At 39.3% G+C, this 14,326-nt stretch overlaps 2 protein-coding genes across 2 annotated transcripts in view; one reads left to right on the top strand and one right to left on the bottom strand.

Annotated features, from left to right (window-relative positions):
• Nucleotides 1-3,987, top strand: part of CCDC38 (coiled-coil domain containing 38) — a gene marked incomplete at both ends in the record, with an annotated part of 41,228 nt that extends 37,241 nt beyond the window's left edge. Inside the window, 2 exon segments of the mRNA XM_082666179.1 lie at nt 1,470-1,563; nt 3,874-3,987. Of these exon segments, the coding sequence (XP_082522305.1) occupies nt 1,470-1,563; nt 3,874-3,987 (208 nt within the window).
• Nucleotides 3,988-5,052: 1,065 nt separating this feature from the next.
• Nucleotides 5,053-13,397, bottom strand: SNRPF (small nuclear ribonucleoprotein polypeptide F). The gene is made up of 4 exons (XM_082666778.1): nt 13,250-13,397; nt 11,235-11,360; nt 5,796-5,860; nt 5,053-5,183 (listed from the first exon to the last, which is right to left on the bottom strand). Exons 1-4 carry the CDS (start codon nt 13,250-13,252, stop codon nt 5,117-5,119), a joined length of 261 nt encoding a protein of 86 aa, XP_082522904.1. The 5' UTR covers nt 13,253-13,397; the 3' UTR covers nt 5,053-5,116.
• Nucleotides 13,398-14,326: the final 929 nt, after the last annotated feature.

Here is a 14,326-nt window from a genome sequence, read left to right as displayed (position 1 = left end):
CCCCACATCTTTGCCTAGCTTGGGGCCTTTCCCGGAGAATTCACTGATTTAGAAATTTCCATACCAAGTTAAATAAGGATTTTATGTACATACTACCTTTGAGGCAATGATTATTATAAATATAATATGATCCCTAGTATAATGTAGCATATAGAGAATGCTTATAGGTGGAATAATGTTCTTGTTATAGCAAAAAAACATGTTGGCAGGCATACTAGAACTATGGCTATGAGCATGGGCATTAGAGCTGACCTGCCTGGGTTCAATCCAGGTTCTGCCATTTACAACTTTTGTGACCTTAGGCAGGCCACACAACCTCTCTTAAGTTTCAGTTTCCTTATCTGTAAAATGGCAGTAATAATGGAACTTATCTCACAGGGTTGTTGTGAGGATTAAATTAAATAATCTATGTAAAGCGCTAAAGCATGCTTGGCATATAGTAAGTACTCAAAGAGTAGCCATTAATATTAGATACTTTGTTACTGCTTACGTTACTGGGGTGGGGGGGATATGGTTTCCTCCATATAAAAACAAAGTCCAGAATATATTAAGGTGATCCTGATGGGATTTTATTGAATATGAAGCAATTTTTTTAAGAAATCATAAATGAAAATCACTCCTTCCAGAAGATGACCTTTGACTAATTATACTAAGAGCATTTGCATCTTGTAATTACTACTATTTCCAGTACTGATACATGAACCTAATTCCAATTACTTTTCTTATCAAAAGGAGAATTTTACTGGATTTTTCCCATGGTTTGGAGGCACCTAACGTAACACCTAATTTTGCATAAAAAATGTTCAGTGAATGTTATATTGATAATTATATACATCCATACAAAAGCTATCACTTGTCCAGTGGTTATTCTGTACCAGGCATTGGACTAGACAGTTTGCATTAAGTCAGCTCATTTAATTTTATCCTCATAACAACTCTGAAGAGAACAAAGACAAATACTATTTCTTGGCCTTAATTTGAGGATAACATTCAAAAAGATTTACTGGAAAGTATGTTTTTGTGGTTATCCATTGAACTATATACACTTGTGATCTGTGTACTTTTCTCCACATTATACTTCAATAAAAAGGTTTAAAAAGAGGGGGAAATAGCTGGAAATTAATTCAAGTGGCTGCCATACGGATTAACTGCGAAGTACCGAACTGTAAATGGAGTGATGAGAAAGCTTTGCTGAGGTGCTTGTTTTAGACCAAGATTTGGATAGATTTTACTTCTTCCAAAATGGTGACATGCATTTTCTTCCCATTTCAACACAAACAGGATTTGTTGTTGAAATTTCACCTGAATATTCAAAACCCATAGATTTGGGTGAAGATGAAGTATTATTTTCATTTAACCTTAAAGGAAACTTTATAATATTTACATAATTCTTTACCAAATAGTAATGATGTAGGTCTTTTTTACTTTCTGTGATTTATAGTTAGAACAATGTCTTCCCCTCTTGACAGGTTGCGTGAAGAGAAAGTGAAAGAAAAACAAAAACACCAGGAGGAAAGGCTAAAAACTGCTCTGGAAAGAGCAGGAGCACAACCAAAGAAAAAGGTTTGTGTTTTGTTATTAATAGGTTCCACTACATCAATGTGTGAGGGCTTCTGTGGTGCAAAAACAAAATACCTAACTCATCTAATTTATCCAGGTTAAACTTCAGTAAGATTGCTAACAGCTTAAATTGATCTCTCTCTGGTTCCTTGCTACTTTTAGAATGATTCAAATTACTGGTTCTACAGTTCTCCATTAGACTTTTTGGTAAAAGAAACCTCTCCCCTCTCCTCTTTTTCTTTAGCTCCAGGTGCCATGAAACTAGAGAATTTAAAAAATAATAGTAAGTGAATTACATATTACTGGAAGGGTCTTTTAATCCTCACACTGTAAAAATAATGAGACTTATAGTTGAAGTTAAAATAATTTACCCAGAGTCACTTCAGATTTAGCAGCAGAATCTGACCAGAAGCCAAGGTTCTTCATATTTCAAGATTATCTGTTCAGTAAGTTTAGAATTGGGCAGTCACAGAGTGCACGTGGTCTATGACTCCCCCTAGGTGTGAAGAGCCTTTTGTTTCCATATGCCACTCTCCCTCCTCTGAGCTAGAGTCTGAAGTATGTTCCAGGAAGGCAATCTCATAGTTAACTGCAAAGCTAATATGGACATTGATTCTCACCATAGTCACAGCTAACCTATAGTGAATGCTTCTGTGCCTCACAACCAGCCTTTGAGGTAAGTACTTAAAGTTCTGAAGTATGGTAACTGTTAATATGTACTATGTCAAAAAGTGATGATTAATTTTATTTAAATAAGCATTTCATCTTTAAAAGGGTCTGTACTTATCGTTCAACTCTGCTTCTCTTGAGAAGTTCAACTCTAACTTCTCTTCTTCTAAGAGAGAACCATTCATCACCCTGCTACATGTATATACTATTATTTACTAAACTCACCAAATTAAAGTGATTATTTTTTAATATATCCATCTTTCCTTTTAGACCATGAATGAGTTTTATGATCTTTGTATCCCCAATGCCTGGCACATAGTGGACACTCAATAAATGCTTACTGAATTAACAGACTAAAAATGAGAATGAAAACTAAATCTGGAAGAAAATTGGAGAAAGAATGTTGATAAGTCAACAATGTATGAAGACCTCTGAAAGAAGATTTTACTCTTTCAGAGGACATTTAGGACATTTCATCACTGGCAATTTTCCCAGACAGAAATTAATAACAAAGGTTATCAAAGGAGATCATCACCAGTGAGGGAAAAAATATGACATTAGGAAAGGAATTCAAGGATTCCAGTCGTCTAAGGATATTTTTGTTGTTATAATGAGGGGAGGACTGCTAGTGCTATTTAGTTCTCTGGAGTCAGGAATGTCAAACATTCTGCAATGCAGGGGACAGTCACACACAGGGTTGGTGCCCCTTTTGAGGCACAATGGAAATGTCCCATCAAATTTCATGTCTAACAGAACAGTTTTCTTATACATTTAATTTATACAAATTCAGATATAAAGGCAAAACAAAAAATAAATAAATGAATAAGGAGAAGGGGGAGAAAAGACTCAAAGAGAAAGATTAGTATGATATACTTGAGTATATGCTCCAGAGAGAATAAATAGGTATGAACTGGGGTATTCCTAAGCCTCTCCTGGTGGGACCAAGAGCCAACAGGATTTCTCGTGCCTAAGAAAATAGTACATGGTTTTCTCAAGGTTTTGTTTAACAGGATTTTTTTTTTTTTTTTTTTTGCGGTACGCGGGCCTCTCACCGCAGCGGCCTCTCCCGCCGGGGAGCACAGGCTCCGGACGCGCAGGCCCAGCGGCCATGGCCCACGGGCCCAGCCGCTCCGCGGCACGCGGGACCCTCCCAGACCGGGGCACGAACCCGCGCTCCCCGCATCGGCAGGCGGACCCACAACCACTGCGCCACCAGGGAAGCCCTAACAGGATTTTTAAATGCCAGTCAGCTGTGGCTTAACAGAGGAAAGTGGTCTCTTTGAACCAATGGAGTAGAAATTAGCTATGGCAGTTACTGAGAAATGAAGTGTTGGCCTCAAACATGGAGTTTCTCTAAGCTTAGCATACCTGAAACACAAGCTATCTGATGACTTTATCTAAATCCTCCCACTTGCCCATAAAACCTAACTGCCCTGTCTTCTGCATACCATGGTGCTCCATTCGTTACTTAACTTTGCCTGCATTTGGACATCCATTAGGTTATCAATCCCTTTGTAATTGAGATTATTTACTATTTTAAACTATATTATTCTTCAGAAAAATCAAGTTAATATTAGTATTTTAGTTACACTTCAATAGAAAATGGTTATATGAAAATATTAACTACTTTTTCTTTTGTTTCAGCTGGGAAGACAACTTATGTACCGCTCAAAACCTCCATCTGCTAACAAACGTGAACTACTTTTAGTCAAGGATACAAGAACAAAATCACTGGAGGAAGAATATTTTTTCACTTGAATAGGAGCAGTAAGACATTTATAACCAGAATGCTTTAGGCATATTTTGCAGATTTTTGCTTTTCAGTAATGGCAATATTCTGCCCCACACACAGGCCTAACCAATTTCAGGAAGACAGGTCCTTACTCTAAAAGGCTCTTAGGATTGGAAATGGGAGTTATTTTCTTTTGTTGAAGACCTTTATTATCCACATCCTAACCATTATTCCATATAGCTAAACATTTATACTTTCTGTTGTCCCAGGTGGGGATACACATCCAAAGTGACCTTACTGATGTAACTGTATGGTGAATGACCATTTAAGTGCAATAATGGCATTCTGACAACCTAAGACTTTAAATAATCTTTTTTTTTTTCAACCAGTCCACAGGAAAGTTCATAGTGTCAATTTTATCACTGTGGAGTATACATTTTAACAATGTGCAACTCTAAAATACTGATTTGAGGAGTTTAAAACTTAAATGAAAACTACTAGATTATGTTCTCATGAGAACATAATGAGACATAACCAACCATGAGACTGATTTTTAATTCACATTAAGGGGTTCTGTTCAGAAAACTTAATTCTCTTAAGTGAACAAACAGTATGTCTTCAGCCTACATGTCAGTTCACAATTTCTGTTGTGTTCTATACTCAAAACCATCTTAATTTTCAGGTGACGTTTCAATTTTAGCTGTAATGTGCATATCATTTAGCTCACGTTGATATAGAATTAACATGTAATTTATTGACTAGTAAGTAAAAGTCTATATTAACTCTAATAAAATATTTAACTTTATATGTGTCAAAAGTGGCTCAAAAATAACTCTAAAAGAAACAGTTGCTTTTAAAAGGTCTCAGTTAATATACAATTACAAGGGATAAAATTGACTTTCATAAACATTTATAGAGCATATAAATAAATTTCCCTTATAGAAAAAAAATACAGCATTGGGCTTACATGAAAACCAACTTGAATAAAGTTGGGTGGCTTTTAAAGCATTAGTTCTGTGAATAATTTTTCAACTGTTTCAACATTTGAGCTCTGCATGTAAATATCTGAATATGAATAGCTCACAGTCAAGTTGAAAAACAAACAAATCTTTATTGTCTACAAATATATATAAAAAAAATTCCCCCCGAAAGATGCTATTCTCTCATTTCCCCATCTTCTTCTTCTTCTTCAACACCCCTGATATAAAGGACATTATTACACCTGTAAACAGAAAAACAGTCCATTTTGTTGTTCCAACAAGAAACCATATAAGATCTGAATTACTACGTTTATTAGATTTTTTCATTACAAAAATATTAATGCTAAAATTACAATACATCATTTCTTTCTCTTTTAAAAAAAATTTTACCTTTGGTTTGTTAAAGAGCACATGACACTCATTTTTATACCATGCAGTTGTTATAAAATGGTATCTTTATGACCTTCCAAAGGGAATAATGACTAGAATTTGGAGATGTGAAGCTAGTTCTAGAAAATAAGTGTAATACGAATCCCTAATAGCAGCCAGACCCACCTAAAATTCAAAACCAAGCTCTTGCAACTAAAACCACTGAAAAAGGTACAGTTAAGAGCTAGAAAGTTTAATATCAACACTAGAAAAACCTTAAGAATGAACAACTCCCAAATATTTAAATCTGCTTTGACAAGTTTAACAATTTCAAGAATCTTGAAGTCTAGTTGTAGAATGTTATGTTAAAATTAATAGTGATTAAAAAAAAGTAATTCTGAGATTGGGGCACTAATAGTTTATTTAAACAGGTATTTTTACTGCTCACCAGTAACTCCTTATATAAACTACTGATGTTTTGTTACCTTATTAAAACTTCACCCAGATGTCCAGATAATGCTCCATCTATGTATTCTTCTGTGTTTGCAAGCTTTAAATAAAAAGAAAATATATTAGTATAATCACACAAGAGGAAAATAGTATTATACACCTAATATTGGTGAGAGAACTTATTAACAGAGAACTTTCGGTACCAATGACTCACATTTACCTACAATAATTAGAAGATTAGTTTTCTATTACTACTGTAGTACTTTTTGGTTTCATATAAACATTCAGTAAAGTTAACATTGATGGATGTAGAACTGATATATAATAAAGCTCATTTCAACACAATTTTTTAAATCTCAATAATGTAATATTTCTTTCTATTAAACATTAAAACAACATGTCAAGGAAGACAGTCTCCAATTTATGAATAAGCTGTGAATAATTCAGGTCTAAAGAAACAGACGTTAACTTTTCTCAGAGTAATAGCATTATATCATATTGAGGAACCCAAAGGGTACAAAAGCTATGGCTAAAATACCAAATACTCTTATATTAGTCAACAACCAAACTAAAGAACTGAATAAGAATTTTTAAAAATTATGTGCTAATAAACAGGAAAAAAATAAGTTCTTAAGAGGAGATTTAATTAAGAGTGACCTTTATAGTTACTTTAGAGAACTCTATTATTTCTAATTTTACATCAAAATGTTTAGCTTTCCTTTTACATAAAGATAATAAACTTTACTTATAATTTAAAAAAATTACAATCAGTGCTACTGGGACTCACAAAAGAAATGAACAAGATAGAAAGGAAACAGGGAAGTTTCCTTCATTAACTAGGCAAGTGGGCAAAGGGAAAGAAAAATAGGTCTTAGAGAGGATATAAGGTAAGGCATTTAAAACATGTTAATGAATTAATAATGCTACTGGATATTATTCCTTCTCCTATAGAGAACAAAAAATAACCTCTTATACTCAGGGGATATGGTTTTGTCTGAAATTGTTGCCAACAATTAGTTTTGTATGCAATAGCTCTCAGAAATAATGTATTAACGTCAACTAATTTTTTTTTAAAGTGATTATTTCCGGCAGATGTTCACCACCAACATTTAAACTGGTTTCTAAATTATAATAATGCTCCAAAGGCCTTCTACCACACTTTAAAAAAATTGAACTATAGCTGATTTACAATACTGTGTTAGTTTCAGGTGCTCAGCAAAGTAATTCAGTTACCCCATTCTTCAGATTCTTTTCCATTATAGGTTATTATAAGATATTGAATATAGTTATAGTTCCCTGTTTTATACAGTGGGTCCTTGTTGTTTATCTATTTTATACACAGCAGTGTGTATCTGTTAATCCCAAGCTCCTAATTTATCTCTCCCCCACTCCTTCCCCTTTGGTAACCATAGGTTTGTTTTCTGTCTCTGAGTCTGTTTCTGTTTTATAAATAAGTTCATTTGTATCATATTTTAGATTTCACATTTAAGTGATATCATATGATATTTGCCATTTTCTGTCTGACTTCCTTCACTTAGTATGATCATCTTTAGGTCCATCCATGTTGCTGCAAATGGCATTACTGCATTCTTTTTATGGCTGAGTAATATTCCATTGTGTGTGTGTGATACATATGTACCACATCTTCTTTATTCACTCATCTGTCAATGGACATTTAGGTTACTTCCATCCATGTCTTGGTTATTATAAACAGTACTGCTATGAACACTGGGGTGCATGTATCTTTTTGAATTAGTGTTTTCTCCAGATATATGCCCAGGAGTGGGACTGCTGGGTCATATGGTAACTCTATTTTTTGTTTGTTTGTTTGTTTTTGTGGTACGCGGGCCTCTCACTGTTGTGGCCTCTCCCATTGTGGAGCACAGGCTCCAGACGCGCAGGCTCAGCGACCATGGCTCACGGGCCCAGCCACTCTGCGGCATGTGGGATCTTCCAGGACCGGGGCACGAACCCGTGTCCCCTGCATCGGCAGGCGTACTCTCAACCACTGCACCACCAGGGAAGCCCACTCTATTTTTTAGGTTTTTTTTTTTTTTTTTCCCGGTACGCGGGCCTCTCACTGTTGTGGCCTCTCGCGTTGCGGAGCACAAGCTCTGGACGCGCAGGCCCAGCGGCCGTGGCTCCGGACGCGCAGGCCCAGCGGCCGTGGCTCCGGACGCGCAGGCTCAGCGGCCATGGCTCACGGGCCCAGCCGCTCCGCGGCATGTAGGATCTTCCCAGACCGGGGCACAAACCCGTGTCCCCTGCATCAGCAGGCGGACTCTCAACCACTGCGCCACCAGGGAAGCCCTATTTTTTAGATTTTTAAGGAACTCCCCCCATACTGTTCTCCATAGTGGCTCCACCAATTTACATTCCCACCAACAGTGTAGGAGGGTTCCCTTTTCTCCACACCCTCTCCAGCATTTATTATAGACTTTTTGATGATGGCCATTCTGACCAGTGTGAGGTGATACCTCACTGTAGTTTTGATTTGTATTTTTCTAATAATTAGTGATGTTGAGCATCTTTTCATGTGACTTTTGGCCATCTGTATGTCTTCTTTGGAGAAATGTCTATTTAGGTCTTCTGCCCATTTTTTGATTGGGTTGTTTGGTTTTGTTTTTTTGATATTGAGTTGTATGAGCTGTTTGTATATTATCACATTTTAAATAAAATCCAAAATTCTTACAATCCCTTAAAAGGTCTTCCATGACTACCATTCCAATCTTTCTATCATACTTCCTGTAACTCACTCTGCCCTCACCTTCTTGTTGTGCCTTGAAAAGAAAAAGCATGTTTCTGCCGCAAAGCCTTTGCAACTTGCTGTTCCCTCAGATTGGGATGCTCCTTCCCCAAACACTCTCTTTAGTTGCTCACTCAATTCTGGTCTCTGTTTAAATTTACTTCCTCAGAGAGGCTTTCCCTGGCTATCCTATCTAATACTGTACACTCTTGTCACCCTCTTCCATTTCTGCTTTTTCTCCATAGCATCTATCATTACCTGATACCATATCACATTATATTACCATCTCCCATCACTAAAACACAAACTTCTTGAGGACAGGGACTTTTGTTTTTGTTCACTGGTGTATTCACAGTGCCAGGCACATAGGGGCTCTCAGTAAATAATCACTGAGTGAACAAACTCAAAAGCATCACCAATGCGGTTAGTTACTCAGAGATACATTTCATAACTCTGGCAGGTTCACTAGGAAGCCATATTACTTCTAAAACCAAGTATTTGGTGGGTATTCTTTATCCCTTTCTTTTAATGAGATATAGTTCTTTATAAAATTCTCTTTTAAAGTATACAAGTCACTGGTTTTTAGTATATTCATAAAGTTATGTAATTATCACCACTATCTAAGTCTGGAACATTTTCAGCACAATGGATATAGTCTTCAGATTTCTCTATGGCCTTGGTAAATGATTCCTGCTTAGGGAATTTTCCAGACCAAAACCATGCTCTATAAGAACTTTGGGGACCTGAGCATTGTCTGTTCAGGTGGTAAACTCTTAAATTAAGGAAAATGTCAGCTTTGGGCCTACAAGTGCTCCTGTTAGTACTTTGCCTACTGCACTATCAGTTTGGAATACTTGGGAGTCATGATTGGTTTGACCACCTATCTAGGTACCCTTTAAAGTTCACTCATCAGCCATTAATCAGTCACATAAATACCTGCGCTTCAGGAAAATATAACCTCAAACTCTTTCTTCAAAAACCTGGCTGAAAACTATTGAATTAAACAACAAAAAAACCAAACACCCCAATTTAAAAATGAACAAAGGACATGAACAGGCATTTCTCCAAAGATATGTAAATGACCAATAAGCACATAAAAAGATCTTAACATCACTAATCATTAAGTAAATGCAAATCGAAACAATGAGATACCACTTCACACTCATTAGGATGACTATTAAAAAAAACAACAGAAAATAACAAGTGTTGGTGAGGATGTTAAGAAACTGGATCCCTTGTACATTGTCGGTGGAATGTAAAATGATGCAGCTGCTGTGGAAAACAGTCTGGCACTTCCTCAAAAAATTAAACAAAGAATTACTGTATGATACAGCAATTCCACTTCTGAATATAGACTCAGAAGAACTGAAAGTAGAGACTCTGATATTTGTACACCTATGTTCACTGAACTATTCACAACAGTCAAAAGGTGGAAACAATTCAAATATTCACCAACAGAAGAACGATTAAAATGAGGTAGAGTTGACCCTTGAACAACACAGGTTTGAGATCGCATGAACAAGCTGATGCAGAACCACGGATACGGAAGGCCAAGTATGGACTCAAGCATCTGTGAATTTCAGTATACCAGGCAGGTCCTGGAACCAATCCCCCAAGGATACTGAGGGACCGCTACACACAATGGAATATTTCAACCATAAAAAGGAATGAAATTCTGATACATGCTACAACATGGATGAACCCTGAAAACACCATGCTGAATGAAATAAGCCAGACACACAAGGACAAATATTGTAGGATTCCACTTATATGAGGTTCCTAGAATAAAGACAAAAAGAACAGTGTTTACCAGGAGGCAAAGGGAATGGGGAGTTATTGTTTAATGGGTACAGAGTTTCCCTTCGGGATGATGAAAAAGTTCTTTAAATGGATAATGGTGATGGATGCACAACCATGTGAATGCGGTTAATGCCACTGAGTTGCACACTTGAAAATGGTTAAAGTGGTAAATTTTCTGCTATATATATTTTACCTCAATTAAAAACAAAAAACAAAACGTGGCTGAAACATTTACAGAAGCTAGTTTAATAGACAAGTAGCCAGTTCATCAATTCTTTTGGTCAGTCTGTCTTCTCCCTCAAGAATTGCTTTTATCGGGCTTCCCTGGTGGCACAGTGGTTGAGAGTCCGCCTGCCGATGCAGGGGACACGGGTTCGTGCCCCGGTCCGGGAAGATCCCACATGCCGCGGAGCGGCTGGGGCCGTGAGCCATGGCCGCTGAGCCTGCGCGTCCGGAGCGGGTGCTCCGCAACGGGAGAGGCCACAACAGTGAGAGGCCCGCGTACCGCAAAAAAAAAAAAAAAAAAAAAATTGCTTTTATCAAATTACTTTGATGTTGTACATTTAGCATTCATCAAAAGACTTAAGAATTTCACTGGAAAAGTTTCTCTCAGAGCTAAGTGCTGGGAAAAGTTTTGCTTTTTCTGCGAACTCTAGTGTATTTGTCTTATGGCATTGTGAATCAAATGTCTGAGCTCTTCTTACTTTTAACCGCTAGGAGTCAAATCCGTGCTTGAATTTTGCTTTAATATGTCTCATACATAGTTATCACAGTTACAACACCCTCCTTGGCCTTGACTTATTCCTGAATTTTGCTCTGTGTTTGTCAATTAAACTAATTACAACTTTGTAAGTCACACTAAACCTTTGAGGAGTCAGGTGAAGAAAAATAAATACAATTTAATGATCTTTGTAACTCTTCAGCTTACCTGCATGTTCATATAGCCATCTACAGACACCAGGTAGCCTTTGTACTCCATTCCCCACTTAAGCTTCACCATTACTGGCTTTCCTGTTAATCCATTGAGGAAAGGTTTGGGATTGAGGGGCAAACTCTGCACAAAGAACAAAAAAAGAACCCAATTGATTATTTTTCCTTAGTTTGGCTTCCATTACCTACTCTCTTCTCTATCAAATCAGCAATATTTTATAGTATCCAAATGAAGCAAAACTCTTGTTTCCCTCTCACATTATTACATAATTTTCACTTTTGTTGAAGAGCATCAGAGAAACTTAAATACCCAGTTAGCCAATTTCACCTTCAATCCATCAAGACTTGTAGAAGTATTCATTGTTCACTTAAGAAACACTGAACACCTAATATGCATCACTCACTGTTCCAAGGCCATAAAGAAACAAAGGTAAAGGCAGAAAAAAGAAAAAAAAAAAGCAGATAACAGTCCCTGTCCTCAGGCCCACAGTGGGAGGGGGGAGGGCCAAAACACATGCAAATAGACAATTATTTTGCAATGTAGTAAGAGAAGATATGCTATGTACAAGGGTACCAAACAATCAAACAATCCAGGTTAAAAGAAAAGGAAGAGTTGCCTGAAATATAAGTAATGCCTCTGTTTTAAAGGATGAGAGGTATTTCCAGAGGGAAAAGGGCTGATCTGGTGGGGTGGGGGTGGGGGTACCTATGTAAAAGGAGGGAAGAGTGAATGAACAAGGGATCTCAGGGACACACAAATTAGTTTTGTATGAGGCTACAGGAGGAGGCAGGGACAGATCATGCTCCACGATCTTCAACTGAATTCCAGGAGCTAGGACTGGGTCTTCTTTGACTTTGCAGTGCCTCCTACATATGGGCAATCACTTAATGTTTGTTTATTCAGCTAACCGGTAGTACCCCCAGTGAATTCAGACTTTTCTTCCTTTCCTCATCTGCTCACTCATCGGCCAAAGAAAGAAAACCAATAACCTTGGCTACTAAACCCTCTAGAATAAGCACATTCACAGTGATCTCAAATGGGTCTCCAGTTTTCACTCATCTTTCTCCAACTTATTAGCCACATGGCAAGTATTATTTTTATCATACCATGTCTCTGCTTAAAATGCTCGATGGCTTCCAACTGCACTTGGAGTGGAACCCAGACCTCCTAAAACGGCCTAAGAGGTCTTGCCCGACCCCATCTCATGACCACTATTCCTGCAGGCGGCTGTGGCTTTCTCAATTCCTCCAGCTAGTCAGGTGTTCCTTCCGGCCTCACAGCCTGTGTTCCTGTTCCCTGAGCTTGAGGTACACACGCTTCCTCCTGCTCTTCACGGGGCTGCATTCCACATCTCTTAGATTTCAGGTTCAATCCCTCCTCCAAGGGATGCCACCTGTAACCACTCTTCTAACGTACCTCGGCGCCCCCTCACAGCACCGTTTGCTCCCTTCTTAGCAGTTAACGTTATTCGAAATTATGTATTTATCGTTGTTTGATTAATGTCTGAGTTAACCTAGAGCAGGGTCCGCATCAGTACTTTTTATCCTATATTCCTAGCACCTAGAACGTTACCTGGCCCTGGCAGGCGGCAGGCGCTCAGTAAAGCTTTGCTAAACGAACAGGAGAATGCTCAAAGCCTGGGCTCTGTATTCCAAAGGGCTGCAGGGCCCCCCAACCTCACGGGACGAAAGCGGATTGTGGAGTGTGATAAATGGGACGTGAAAAACCGCTGCATTTTTACCCCAGCCCTGTGGCCCCAGGCAGCAAGGACACCTCAGGCTCGGATACAAAACGAAGACGGGGAAGGGGGCAGGGGCACTCCTGGGGAGGGGAGCGCTTCGGAAGGAGGGCGCGCCTCAGACACCCAGAGCAGGGAGAAAGGGGCTGGCCACCCGGCGCGCCGCGCCTCACGCGGATGAATGGGAAACGCGCGAACCAACCACCAGGCCCGGCAAGGCTGGTCGCCCGCCCTCTCTCTCTCACGGGACGCTGGCCGCTCTTTTTCTCCTTACCATCGCGACTACTGCTGCAGTAGTGGGCAAATGCTGCAGGCTACTCGCCGCCGACCCAGCTGTCGTCCGACCCTCGTGACTGGAGTAGCCACAGCAGGGTCCCCGGCCGCGTAGCTTCCAGAGAAATGGCCGCCAAATAGCAGCGTGACCTTTCACCTCCGACTACCTCTCTTCTGGCTTCTGTGATTGGACGCAAAGAGGTGCGTGCTGATTGGAGGAGGTGGCTGGGCATGTCTCCTGGCAACCAGCTGCGCCGAGTGGGTGCGCGCCTCCATGGCAGTGCGCGGGCCTCTGGGAAACCGGCTGCTCCAAGCCAACGGGAGGATATCTGCGAGGCTGCAAATGCCGTGAGGCGGCTCTGGTTTCTCGTTTGCTCACCTACCTCGAGGGTGCACTGTGTACCCTGTAGAGTGGACGTGATGTCTTGCCAACTTGGCTAGTGGGGGCTTCCTTTGTCCTCGTACACCTGGGAGAACGAATTTGGGGCTCTCGGGTTTCCTCCTCACTTTCCCACAGAATCTGTGCTGGGAGGTCTCCTCTGACACGGTCGCCTTCTCTCTGTTCTGTAATGCTCAATGCTCATGTCAACCCACTTCAGGGGAAGTGGGAGAAGCAAGACTAGATAGGCTAAGGGACGTGAAACGCACCGAAGTAAGTCAAGTACAGAATATATTTCAGATGAGGTTACATGGAGTCTAGAACATGGTGTGGTGGGCTCCCGCTCCATCTGTTTCTTTTGCGTTGTGAGCAGAGGCCCGCTACAGTCTTTATACTGCACTTATAGCAGAAGGTGGAGGATGTTTACGCTATCACGGATTGATCCTTCCAATATAAGAGTGGAATTGTTGGGTCATACAGTAATTCTGTACTTGACTTTTTGGGGAGCTACCAAACTACTTTCCACAATGCCTGCACCATTTTACATTCCCACTAGCAATGTATGAGATTTCTAATTTCCCCACATTCTCACCAACACTTATTTACCATTAAAAAATATTATCATAGTCGTCCTAGTAATCCTAATAATAATAAGCCGTCTCATTGTGGGTTTGATTTGTATTTCCCTAATGACTAATG

The sequence above is a fragment of the Grampus griseus genome (genome assembly GCF_964374135.1).
Source record: "Grampus griseus genome assembly, chromosome: 11".
NCBI classification, from domain to species: domain Eukaryota; kingdom Metazoa; phylum Chordata; class Mammalia; order Artiodactyla; family Delphinidae; genus Grampus; species Grampus griseus.
Note: the sequence above shows the minus strand (reverse complement) of the source record. Positions and strands in the feature narration are given on the sequence as shown.

Excerpts from the sequence above, each read along its gene's own strand:
- SNRPF (XM_082666778.1), bottom strand. Across the intron at positions 5,861-11,234 it reads ATGGCTATATGAACATGCAG|CTTGCAAACACAGAAGAATA; the intron begins GTAAGCTGAAGA and ends TTTTATTTAAAG. Across the intron at positions 5,184-5,795 it reads CTGGGTGAAGTTTTAATAAG|GTGTAATAATGTCCTTTATA; the intron begins GTAACAAAACAT and ends TTCTGTTTACAG.